At 41.0% G+C, this 13531-nt stretch overlaps 1 protein-coding gene across 1 annotated transcript in view; it reads right to left on the reverse strand.

The window, feature by feature from the left end:
- Window positions 1-10946, reverse strand: part of FN3K (fructosamine 3 kinase) — a 23010-nt gene extending 12064 nt beyond the window's left edge. Inside the window, 5 exon segments of the mRNA XM_042453733.1 lie at window positions 788-792; window positions 6512-6599; window positions 9243-9314; window positions 9317-9369; window positions 10753-10946. Of these exon segments, the coding sequence (XP_042309667.1) occupies window positions 788-792; window positions 6512-6599; window positions 9243-9314; window positions 9317-9369; window positions 10753-10946 (412 nt within the window).
- Between the last annotated feature and the right edge of the window lie 2585 nt (window positions 10947-13531).

A 13531-nucleotide genomic window follows, 5' to 3' on the forward strand; every position in this document is an offset into this window, starting at 1 on the left:
CATCATTGTGAACACAAAAAACATGTTCCAAACCTCGAGCGCCCCCCTCTCCTAATCACTACTTTTTTGCTGTATCTACAAAATGGCAAGCATAAGTGCTTCCTGACTTCCACACTCCGTTTTGGTTAAGTATAAAAGGCAAATATGATGTAATCCCCTGCTTTCAATGGGGGGGGGGTGCTGATCCTGGCTCCCCACACCGTTGCAATGCCCATCCATGTTTTAAGACCAACCATGGGCCTATGTACATCTGGACAACTATTGGGTTCTGCATGATTTGGCAGTAGTCTGCCAACAAACTACTTTCTCTCGCCTTGCTTTACCTGTTTGATAATGCTAGAATCAGAAAAACACAAGGTATCCAGAGTAGGTTTTTGACAAAAGCTCTGTTGAGCAACATTCAGTTTTCACATTTTAAACAATTCTGGTTGTATAAAATTATAAGTTTAACATTACCGTAGTTGCTCTGTGGATTAGGATTTCGTCAGAACAAGTAGGTAACACAAGTATAAACTCTGAGCCTCCAGTATCTTGAAAGAGAATACATGCAGCAGATAGCGCAAAGACACAAATGGCTTGGAGAACAAAACTGAAGGCTTTATCTATAGAAACTCCATTCTAATACAGGAGGTTAGTCAGGTTGATGGGACACAGATGAAAGCGGAAGGAATAGTAGGAAAATAAGAGGAGGAGGAGCCTTCCCTGAGAGTATGGAGGGCATCACAGAGGTCGGATAGGTCGACAAGGAGCGAGGTCTTTGGGTCATTTAAATTAACCCGATTTCTACTGCCCCTCTCCAAGGCATTCATGGATCATCAATAAGTTCAAAGGCATTGTCACTTGCCAGAGATAAGTATTGTTTGACTTCTAACTCTGAATGCAATTTGTTTTCCAAATGTTCTTCCTTGCTATTTGAAAATAAAAATATATAAAGTACAGCCTTTCATACAAGTTACAGACTATGATTTCATTTTTCTTGCAATGGCTGAATTCTGTGGATTCCTGTGTTTATGTTTGACTGAGGTCCTAAAAGTAGATCTCTAGTGGAGAATTATAGTAATCCTATAAGTACATGGCCACTGTTAAAGTCTCTAGTGTTTCAGTCTTCCAAAAAATAAAATGCTTTGGCATCCTTTTACTTTAACCATGCAGAATGGACAAAAGAAACCCTTAAATCCAGAGATGTTTGCACAAACAAATTTCACTGTTCTGCTTGGCAAGGCAGCTAACTGAATTTACCAGCCTTCACATCCCTCTGTTCCACATACACTTCAAAATGGGGTTCTTGACCTTCAGTGATCAGGTTTTTTGGGAAGCTCAGGACCGGGTGGAGAGAACTTAATGTTATGGATTGAATTCCACTATCAATCCAAAGTTGTTATTGTTACACCAAAACATTACTTTATATTGTTTGTTAATTACTGGTGTTTATTTGGTTTGCTTATTTAACTTTATTTTAACTTTTTTACAACTATTTTTATTCATGTACTTCTTGTTTTAGTTCTTGTGTGGTGCCCTTTATAGACGAATGAATAATAAACTGATGTTTTTCAATGAGGAGTTGCTGCCATGTATTTAATTAAACAAGGTCCTTACTTTTTATTTGCCTTTAAACTTAAAATTGGGCAAGGCTGTAGTTCGTTTGAACTGTGTAATGTATTAAGTTAATTGTACTGTCATGTGTGAAATGCAGTTCTAATTGTGTACCAAAGTCAACAGGCAATGATGTTTATTTATTTTTATTTATTTCATATTTATACCGCTTTCTCCGATAAGGTACAAAGGTCCTCATCAAATAAAAATGTTAATAAAAATTTTTAAAAACAATTTAAATAATCTACTTAAAAAGTATATAAATTAAGATTAAAACCTATACGGAATTAAAATAATCTAAACATATACCGAAATAAAGTTACCTTCATGGTTTTATAAAAGCCTGCCTGTAAGAACATTTTTATTGCCATTAAAGGCTAGCGGGGAGGCCAACCTACCTCGCAGAAGGTAGTTCAGAGGTGGGCAGACCAAGAAGGCTTCTGTTCGCATGTCTTACCAAGCAAGCCTTGATGGTGGTGGGACGGATATAAGCCTTCTCCTGAAGATTTTGGGCTTAAGTTCGTATGTGGAGATATGATCTTCATGGTCTGGACCTACTGTGTTGGGTATGAAGAGTCACACGAATTTAGGCAAGAAAAGTTATGGCTCAAGTCCGGCAGAAAGGCCAAAATAAAGCTACTTCGGCCTGTCGAGGTGGTCCACGGTGATGGAGCAGGTGCACGGGCTTCAAGGATGAGGGGGATGCGCTAAGAGACACTGGTTTGGTAGATAGGATGTATGAGGAGAGATAGTATTGGAAGGTTCATGACGCTTGGACTTGATGACTTGAACCGCCACACTATGAGGTAGATGGGCGAAGCAGGATGCGGTGCTCCATGATCATATGAGTGGGGGTTTTCTTTTTTCTGTGGTCTCCAAGTCATGAGAGCCATACCAAGCCCGCCTTGTGATTTTACCTGGGCCTCATTCTGTTGTTGGGACTTAGAGAGCGTTGTTGGCCCATAGGACATTATCCGGGCCACTGAATGATTTGAGCTGGAGCAGGAAGGGAGACGATGCTCCTAAGCTTAGACTTTTTACGGTGGGTTGTGCAGTCTGAGTAACAACACCATGTGGGAAATCGAAAGTAGTATTTGTGTTGGGAAAGTGTTTGTTGAGCATTCACCCGGGCTTCCTCTTACTCCTTCTGCGTTTTATGGAGATACATCAACCCCACCCCAACTGCATTACATTGGCCCTATGACAGGTGTGTGCTGTTTAAATGATGCCTGGTCTTAGAGGCAGAACCACCAAGCCATGCTCCAGTCTAAGACTGAGCGCGTTTGGTGCGCTTCTGGCCTTTAGATCGTTTGTCATTAAAAGATACCTCCAAAGTGTCCGAGTGGTTTATTTGGCCTGTCTGTATGGGCCTTCTGTATCCTGCATATTTCACATGCACTTGGAAGATGGTCCAAGAATAAAAAGTAATATGCTCCAGTCATACCTCCTAAACTCTGCCTGGGACTACAGAACATCCTTTTGCAAAGAGCGATCTGTCGGCAGTTCAAATGGGACCTCAATGTGTTAGGAAGCTCTTCACATGAAGGGAATGATATGCTATTGCACTTGTGATCTTATGTGGGATTTCATATTGGTTTTTTCCCGATGAGATGCAGATCCCATACTGTGCATATCGGTATTGTTGTTCATTATGTGTTTTTGTTTCCCAAATGTCTCCAAGTCATTTTTAACCTTGTGTTATTCACATGGCATCGTTTTTGATAAAATGGGCACCGCTTCCATTTCTTTGAACGATCGCAATAGGAAGTTTATTCACATGTTGATCATGCAAATCAATGCTGGGATCTTCAAGAAACTCAGAAAAAACATACAGTGTGCTCGGATAGAAATTGATTCGGGTTCAATTTCCGGGATACGAAAAAAGTTGATTGAAAACTGTTTCGGGTTACGAAATATTTTTCGGGTTACGAAATTCATTTCGGCGCGAAATTCAAATGCTGCAAAAGTGCACTATAGGCTTTTTCCAGTGCTACTTAAAAGTGTTTTCGGTTCGAATTTTCGGATAGAAAGGAATGGCGGACAAAATTTAATTTCGTACCCGAGGCTCCATGTATTATATCTTGGTTAAGTAAGTTTTTTGTAAAAAGTGCACCAAATACATGCAGGGATGTTGTGAACATCAGGATTTATACCAGATTATCTTGGATTATTTTTGTAGTGGTGATGGGGCCTTGAACTATTGTAGATGCAGCTTTGTCTCCTTGTTTTTTCATTCTATTCGCATTTCATGGTATTTAGTTTGAGACCTACAATTCTATTTGCTTTTTCTTGTCTCCATATCTCTCTCATCAAATCCATTTGAGTTGGAGCGATGACGTATAAAGAAATGGGCGTCACTCTGCCTTCATTACCTATAAAATAAAAATATGTAGGAAACAGCCTATATCAACACAGCTGGGGATGTGTTTTCTGAATTAATCAGCGTCTCCCCAAACTTGCTATAAACCAATGAAAAGTGTGGCCCTGGGCCATTTGTGTGGCACCAGGTTCCTCGAGACAATATTTTTAAAATCAATTTCTTCTCACATCTCTGGTTGATGGGGTATTTCTTCATTTTTATTTATTTATTTATTTTTGTCTCGGTCATTTTTAGAACACTAGGGCTTTTTTTCCCCTAACAAGAATAACCAGAAGCTGACTTCAGTTAATTTTCGTGGTAAAAGTCTTTCCTAACTAAATGGTCTGCATTAACCAAAATATGGATAAACGTTCCATGCTCTAAAGTGGTTATGGCAGTGTAAGAACAACAAAAAATTGTAAAAAAATCAGTCTGTGGCCTTCTATATTCCTTGAGAGCCATGCAATCCCCTAGCCCCACACACTTCACTACCCTGCTAAGAGTAAAATGCTGCTCCTTTTGAGCATTTAATTACTGTCTTCACCGTTTGGCTAATTCTTTCAATGCCCTTTTATTCAAATATGATTCATTTTTGACACACAAAATGGGAAGCCTCAGTTGCGTATCAATAAGGGTGCAACACACTGCATTAATAATCCGTTTGCCCTACTCAATTGTCTATGGAATTCTGGGAATGTAGTAGTTTTGTGTGATTGTTTAGCTCTTCTCTGTCAAAAGCTCTGTGCAACATAAACTACAATTCCGGATTTTTTAGCACTAAGCCAGGGCAGTTAAGCAGTCTCAAACTGGATCATTTCTCATTGTGTGTTTTACCTAGTTGCAAGAACAGCTTTAGATATTATATAGGTCATTTATGAGAAACATGGTTGTCTAACCATTAAACAGGTTTACTATACATTTATACTTACTAGATACTTTCAAATTTAATGCCCACTTTTCATGGTATAACTCAGTTACCTCATCAGTCTAAGATACCCTTGTTTTTCCTTATATTCACTCTGTTTAATGGCACTTGCCTTTGGCATTTCTGATCTGAATAACTAAGGGTAAGCAGACAGATGGAAAGACGTCCAGTCTGTTCCAGCTGCAAGCAGGTCGGGATTCCACGCCGCTGGCCTGCTTTCAAAGCAGGCTGGGTGGCCTAGGACCTAACCTTTGTGCTGCGGAGCCAGATTCCTAGCTCTTTTTTCTTCTGGTCCAAGGACTGGAGTCAGGGTACCCGGTATACGAAGCACCGCCTTACGAAATTCTGGGTTACGGAAAAATCAATAGGAAAAAACTGTTTCAGGTTACGAAGGTTTTTTTTTTTTTTCGGGTTTACGAAAAATTTTTTGGTGCTTTTCGCGCTATTTCGCGCAAATCGGGCTTTTCCTTCCTTAGCGCCTATGGCTTTTTCGCTTCGAGATTTCGGGTTACGAAGCGGGCGGATGAACGAATTATTTTTCGTAACCCGGGGTTACCATGTACGCTTGTGGTGCTTTGGGGCATGCGTTGTTTGATTTTTGCCCCCTCCAGTAGTGGCTTGAAACTGTTCATTTGGTCATCTGTTTTGAGCCTGTTTAGGAAGAGAATTCCTTTGATGGCTCAGTAGAAAATGAAATAAAAAAGGCCTGGGACAGATGGGCCAAACATGACATGCACCGCCGATACTAGGGTTCGTGCCCAGTAAACCTCCGAGTTAAAACGGACACCATCCAGCCTGCCCTTTCAGGTGGTATGAATGCGCCTAAATTTACTAAACTATACTACTTATAAATCAAAGTCTATAATTATTCTTACATTAACATCATTTTTCTGAATTTGATATGCAAAGTTGGCGCTCACCTGAGTTATATAACCACAGCACGTAACTGTATGGAACCCAAACTTATCCACATAGTGAGGTTCTGTCAGGCCTGCAAAAAGACCTGCCCCTCTCCCTGTTTAATAAAATAAACGGTTTAAATTAAGAGCACAAGTGTGAAAATAGATTCTCTACTTATAGAGCAAGCTTATGAATGCCTATTATAAATCTTACTCTATTCGGTAGGCTCACGCCCAGATAATTGCTATAGTATTTTCAGCTTTAGATCCTAAAGCACAAATGTAAACACACTTTCCTTGAATGAAGTCCTGCTGAATTCAGTGGGACTTAAATTGAAAGGCATGCAAAAGATTGTGCTGGAAACGTTTGTTTTTTTTTGCAACTTTTAAACAATTTTTTAACCAAATGGAAGTAAAATAACAAACTTGAATATTATAGGGAATAAATATTTATGCAAATTTTGCTGTGGTGGTGATTTATATATGAGAAAGGTCAGATCATCAGTGGACAACGAGGATGGGGGGGGGGGGCAGATTGGAAATTGCCTAAGTACACACTCTAATTTTTGGATTAATTAACATCTTCATACAAAGAACTGTTCTAAGTCAAATTAATGTAATGGTGATTAAGTGCACACTCATTTGCTCAAAATGAGATTGAGTTAGGGCTCATGTAGGAGTGGCAATTAGATAGTTACAATGGGTACAGAATATTATATATACCAATACTTTTACAACTCTGTTTTCTTCTTTCTTATTGTATCTCCAAGTCTTTGGTTGTAAAGGTGAGATCTGCTACCCTGCTCCCCAAGTTTGAGAATATCTGGGGGGGGGGGGGGTGGGAGACCCAAGCATTAGATCATAGAATATCAAAAACGATCCTAACATGGTTTTTTAACTGAGAAACAAATACAGTATTTTACTCACAAACACAACACACTAACATTAAGACATTAAAATCAAAAGGAACTTACTATAGAGGTGAATCAGAGATCCCAGAACTGTTCTAAGGTAGGGGTGGCTCAATTGGTAAGCAGGTTGTTACTAATTTTGCCTCTTCATGTGCTTCCACGAGGAGGGCAAATTACATTTATCATCCATGGCTATTCAAACATCCTTAAATATGAAACTCCTAAAAACACATGTATTTAGAAGCTAGTCCATGTGTTGATTTACTTTCACCCTCAGTAAGTGCACACATAACATTATGTGCATTAGTATGCATAAGGTTATGCACCCTTTTCTTTATTTCCTGGGATTTGGAAAGCTCAGTGATAATTACTGTCTGAAGGTTTCTTAGTGCTTCATCAATTTATGGCACTTCTGGATGATAATTCCAGCAGACGCTCAAACTACAATGGGGTGTCTGGTGGGTGACTTTGCCAGATCTGGGAGAGTGGTTCTGCTCCCCCACCCTGGTCTTAGTAGGGGACTTGAATCCTCTACTCCCCCCTCCCTGGGTTCTTGGGTCCTGGAGAATCAGATATCTGAGATGAGTGAATTTGATTTAGTTTATTGACAAATGAAAGTGCACCAAGCCAAATACTATCTGTCAATACGATGTTGCGACACATATTTTGTGTTGTTGTGTGTCCTTCAAGTCATTTCTGACTTATAGCAATCCTCTGGCAAACCTAGCATGGGATTTTCCTTGGCAGATTGTTCACATATGTTTGCCTTTGCCTTCCTTGAGGCTGAGATCATGTGACTCGGGTCACCCAATGGGTTTCACATAAGTAGTGCTTATTGAACAAAGTCTTGGACATGTGCGTAGGTGTCAGAAATCTGATGGTTTTTAGGTAATTCTTAACAGCCACATATATGATGAATCAGAATAAAGGTAGAAACGATGCATGCTACATATATACATAGAGGTAAATTCCTTGAACTTAGTTGGATTGTGTTTAATCAGTACACATGTATGCTTGCCTTGTAAGTTTCTTAGTGAATGTCCAGTGGCTATGCTTTCCATGCCCAAAACAAGTCATTTCAATATATTTTTTTTACATTTCTTGCTGGGGTCAATAACATTTTATGATTACAAATATCATGCACATTCCCAGTTTTAGACGTTTGAGTATCACATTTGCTATGTAGAAAACACAAGTAGTTTCATGTAGTCCTTCCACACACATTCCATATACATATATTATCTTCCCAAACTCCAGACTGTACAATATATGATCACAAGACAACCCAGATTAAAGAAAGACTTTAAACATGAAAGTCTTCTAATATGGCCAGATGTTGTAAAACCAGTCATGAGGCTAGGCTTTTTGTAATATCTGAGTGGACTTGAATAACGCAATGATTCAAGTTGAGAAAGAGAGGGAAAAGCCATTAAGGAGAGGAGCCCAGAACAAGCAGATGAATTGGATTAGTGTGCGATCCCTTAGGCAACATCACATTCTGTGCAATCTGACAATAACTCATTTCCATAAAGGACAAGCCTGCCTGCACATGTTCTTGGAAGTGTTCCAATACACTTGTTAAGTGCTTCCAAGCTCCAACAATTCACATAACAATTGGACATTGCCCCACTGGGAATGTTTGAAATGGGGGAGGGAACCTAGAAAAATTCATAGTTCAGTAGAATTTTTTAAATCTGTATAATGGGAATAAATGTTATGAAGGAGTGAAGAACTTCTGTAAAGTATGTTGAGGGTCATATTTCAAAAATGATAAGTGTATCCCTAGGATTACTGTCAAAAGACTCCTGTCAGGGCTAGGTGGGGCCTAAGCTAATAGTGTACAGAAATTGGGGGTTTTCTTTCTTTCTAATTTCCCTCTTTCTCCCACCCACTGGGAGGGAAGATCACTCTTATAACAACTGAATGCAGAATCTTTGAAATTAGACTAGGGCTCTAATATCTGCTCATGGTTTCTTTTTTAAAAAACCCACAATAGCTAACTTCTAGTTTTGCATGCCTTTCTGAAAAAGATGGCCCTGCCGTTATCTTCTTTATCAGCACGCCCATTACATAAATATGCCAGTGGTATCAGTGACCTCTCAGTAGCTATGCATACACATTTAAATCACCTGAGTATCAAACAAGATCAGCCTTTAATTTAAAGATTCATAGATGTTAACATTCTTGTGTAAGTGAGAAGGCTGGCCAATGGCCTGTAAGCTGGAAGAGGCCAATCTTGCCAAAACATCTGCACAAATAGTATGGAATTCTCAGGCTCTTGGCAGACACCTATAATTGTCACAAAACAGAGTACATGTTGTTGACGCAAGTAAAGGGAGAAGTTCCTTGCTGGCATAACTTCACTTAAGTCATCCACAGCATGATGTGGATGCAAGCTTGTTAATTCCTTCGAATTTATTTACATATTTCCAGGGAGATGTTATTTAAAGATACTAAAGCTGGGCCCTTGTACAGAACTGCCACTAAGAGGCGAATAACACAGACGTAAACCAGGAGGAGCAAAACATCCTGCAAGGCAGCCGTTGGCCTCCCACCGTCCCCAACATACTTGCTGAGACTCTTCATCTTCAGGTACTCCATAGCAAAGGCTGCTCCACCTCCGGGAGATCCATCACTTTAATTGGCTTGGGACCCGCACTGTGTTTGGTCTGCTGAATGGCTCTCAGGTGGCCATCTCACCTCAAACATGGTCCTGGCCTGGACAAAAATGAAAACATGTACAATTCGATGGCGAGCGGATGTTTTGGCTGCATGAAGGATCTGTGCAAGAGAAAACCCATTTTGATTTCTTATTATAGTTTTACTGTTATTTCTTTATTCTTATATTTTATTTATAGACATCTATGAATGGTTAACATGTAACTTTACACTATTTGTATCTATCCTGAGTGAGGTCAAGGTGGAATACACCATTTCTTTTCCTAACCATTTCATTCGTCACAACAATTCTGTGGGTGCATCTATAGGGTAAGAAATAATGCAGTTCGACACACCAGATGACTAAACATCCTGCATGTCCTACATAGCAACCTTCTGTCCAAAGGGAGTTTCAAAATAATCTCATATAAGAATGACGAAAAGCATGAATTTATATTTACATTAGTGTTGTAGCTTTATTTGCCATGTCCTACATTTGTCTTGGATGCCTACATTTTGTGGTGCCTTGTCATCCTTTGCATATGGTCACCCTGAGAAGGCCACATGCAGAGTTTGGCGTCTGAGTTTAGGGGGTTGGGAGAGTTGGGACAGGACCTAAGCGGCGGAGACTTGGAGATGTCTTATCCTCCGTGTCGCCATGAGTCAAGAGCGACTGGGGTAGTTAACAACAAAGAATTCCCCTGAGGGAGCGAAGCCTGGGTAAGGCCACCTCTACCATTAGCACAGGAGTTATTATAGATATGATATGGGAGTAGAGAGAGGAGAGCGAGAGGGTTAAATAAGTATATAAATACCACGTGTGTCTGTGGTATACACCACTGTCACAGGTTAGGACTGGGTAGGGGGGTCTTACCCAGGCTTACCCAGGGGACGTGTGGTGAAACCGTCAATGGGAAGTTATCGGGGTGGGGAGACGACACATATACGAGAAGATATGAAACCCAGGTGGAGGGGAACTATGGAGACAGTACAACACACACCACCCACACAGGAAATCAGGTTTTTTATATGTGGAATGCAAGGGGGTAGAGTAAGGGAAGGCACAATAGATAATATACACACAACAACACAGGAAACCGAGGACTGTATAGATAGGGTGTGATGGGGAAAACCTCAGGGGATTGGTGGGGGCATGAGAGTATGATCTAAAGATCCAATATATTATACAACACCCACACACACACTCAAGTTTTATATATATGCACACACTCACAAATACAGTATATGAAACCTTACGGGTATCATGATCATCATCTTGAGCCCTTTATTTCTTGATAGATATATTCGATGCCTCAAGGGAATGACGTAAGTACCACAACACACACACACATACACACACCCCCATTACCTCCGCCTGCCTCCCTCCCTCCTTGGCGCATGAATAACTGGGAGGGAGGGAGGGAGGCGTTGCCAAGGAAGGGAGCTGGGAGCCTGGAGCCCTGTGGCCTGGCGTTGGTCTTGAGGAAGACCGGGCCGCGGTCTGTTTCAAAGGCCTGCCTTGGCTATGCAGCCGCCGCCCGAGCTCCCGCCGAGGCTTTCAAGGCGGACGTTTTTAGCTCGGCTTTCCGCAGTTTCTCCATGATGACGCCAGCAGGAGCTCCTCCTGGGGCTCCCTGGGTTTCGAGGCCAACCGCCCTCTTATTATCCCCGTCCTCCTCTCTCCTGCTGCTGCTCTTGTGCTGGCGGCCTCAGATATAACAAACAAATAAGATGGAGGCTGACGCCGCGGAGGGAGCGAGGGAGGCATTGGCTGGAAGCAGATCAAGATCAAGCCCTTCCTCGGGGACATCTTGGCAACAGCGGGCTCCCCTTGCTAGAGGGCGAAGCGAGCACAGAACAAGATACTCTGTGTGTGTGTGTGTGTATATATATATATAGATTATATGCAAGGGCTAAACTAGACAAGAAAAGTGTATTGTATATATTATATATATACTTCTTGTTATTTTAGCCTTGCATCTTTTATTTTATATATCTGTGTGTGTGTATATAATGTGTGTGGTGTGTGTAATGCAAAAAAAAAGGAGAGAGGAGAGAAGTGTTAAAAAACCAGGCTAGCAACTACAAATCCAGAAGCTCTCTGGCAGCTAACCCAATGTCGACCCATGTGGATATAATGGGTCGACATTGGTGGTTAGCTGCCCAGAGAGATTTCTGGGATTTGTAGTTCGCTTAGCTGGTTTTTTTAAACTCTCTCTCTTTTTTTTGCCCCCATGGCCCCCAAATAGATAAACTGATATAATGTGAAGTGAGGTTCAAAATACACTGCAGCAATAATCCAGTTTGAGGCCGCTTTAACAACCCTGGCTCAAGGCTAGGGGATTCTGGAAGCTGTAGTTTGGGGAGACATTTAGCCTTCTCTGTTAAGGAGCTCAGGTACCACAATAAACTACAATTCCCAGGATTCCCTAGCACTGAGCCAGGGCAGTTAAAGGGGTCTCAAAGTGGATTATTTCTGCCATGGGATTTGGACCACAGTCTTTAATTTAAAGCATGCAGGGAAGGCTTTTGACAGGAAAAGTGTGGCTGTATCCACACTGAAGAAGTAATCCGGTTCAACAGCACTTTTAAGTGCCCTGGCTCAATGCTGTGGAATCCAGGGAAGTGTAGTTTGTTGAGGCACCAGAGCTCTCTACAGAGAAGGCAAAGTATCCCATAAAACTACAGCTCCCAGAATCCCCTAGCATTGAGCCAGGGCAGTTAAAGCCCTCTGAAACTGGGTTATTTCTGCAGTGTAGATGCAGCCCATTACTCTATCCCACAGAATACTGGGATTTGTAGTTTGGTGAGCTCTCTGGCAGATCAGCTTTTAAATTGTGGATCAAAGGTTTTAATAGGAAAACTGGGGGGAAAGTAAAAAATCCTGAAAGTAAAAAGTTTTGTTTACTTTCCATTCGGGTTAACACAAGTTGAACAACGACGTGTGTGAAAATCAACCTGCTTTTGTGGGTTTTTCTACTTTTTAAATCCTGTTTTTGCATGGGATTCCCCCCGTGTGATAAACTCCATAGTTCAACACTCACAAACCACTACGCCACAGCCGTAAGAGTGGGTTGTTTGGTGTTCACACAGGACCTTCAAGAGGAATTTTGCAAGGCGCAACAAGGCTTCCTTGGGCCTGCAGGAGGGGCTCCTATCAAAACTGAGGCCAAATGAGTACTAAATCCTCCATTTTAAATAAAGATAATGATATAACCTAATAAATGATTGAAGTTGTCTAAATTTGGTATAAAATTGCATCAGTATTAAAGTTCTACTTCTTCCTCCTTTGTTGAAAAATATGGTTATGATAAAATTTTAATAAAGTAGACAGTTTTTGGTGTATGCTTATGAAAGCATAACAATCAAACATGATGGCTAATCTCAGGCCATCTGAATATGACCATTGGTAAACTTTCGTAAGTGCTTTATTCCTCATGTGACAATACACATGGAGATACTGAAATGTTAAATGTTTGGTGACCTTTGTAAAATAATGCAGTGGAGGTAGGGGTGAGGTGGCTTCTTTTATTTCTGATGGAGAGGTCCATCAGAAATTCAGAGGCCCTTCCTTGGCTCTCTGGGCCCTGGACCAATATACTGGTCAAACCCCGTTCTTATAGGTCCTGGAAGAAATGCTATGGGTAGCTCCTTAACATACGTATTGGGTACATTTCCACAAAAGGAGAACAATCCTTTTTTTATGTTACCAAAGGAAGCATCAATAATTGTACAAATCACCAAGAACAGTGTTTTTCAGGCTCTCTGGTCCAGGGGACCAGATCTTCTTTCCTTGTGTGCCAAGAACCAGTATCATATTTGTACCCATTGGCTACAACTGGAAACTACCCATTCTTGGAAACTTGCTATGAACTGGTAGCCAATGGATTTCATCCCAGCAGTGGTCGACAGACTACCAGTTTGAGTAGCACAGACTGAGGGCCCTTTCACACTACATAGTTGTAACACTATGATTCTGCTTCAACTGCCATGGAATCCTAGGATTTGTAGTTATTCAGAGGCACCAGAAGGGCTCCATGGCTGGGAATCCTAAAATTCCCCCCGCCATGCAAAAAAAGAGTCAATCCCAGGATTCCATAGGATGGAACCATGGTGGTTAAAGAGGGGTATCATAGTGCTATAATTGTGCAGTGTGAATGTCTCCCTGGACTATAAATGTATCCTT

Source organism: Sceloporus undulatus, chromosome 2 (assembly GCF_019175285.1).
Source record: "Sceloporus undulatus isolate JIND9_A2432 ecotype Alabama chromosome 2, SceUnd_v1.1, whole genome shotgun sequence".
Taxonomy (NCBI): Eukaryota; Metazoa; Chordata; class Lepidosauria; order Squamata; family Phrynosomatidae; genus Sceloporus; species Sceloporus undulatus.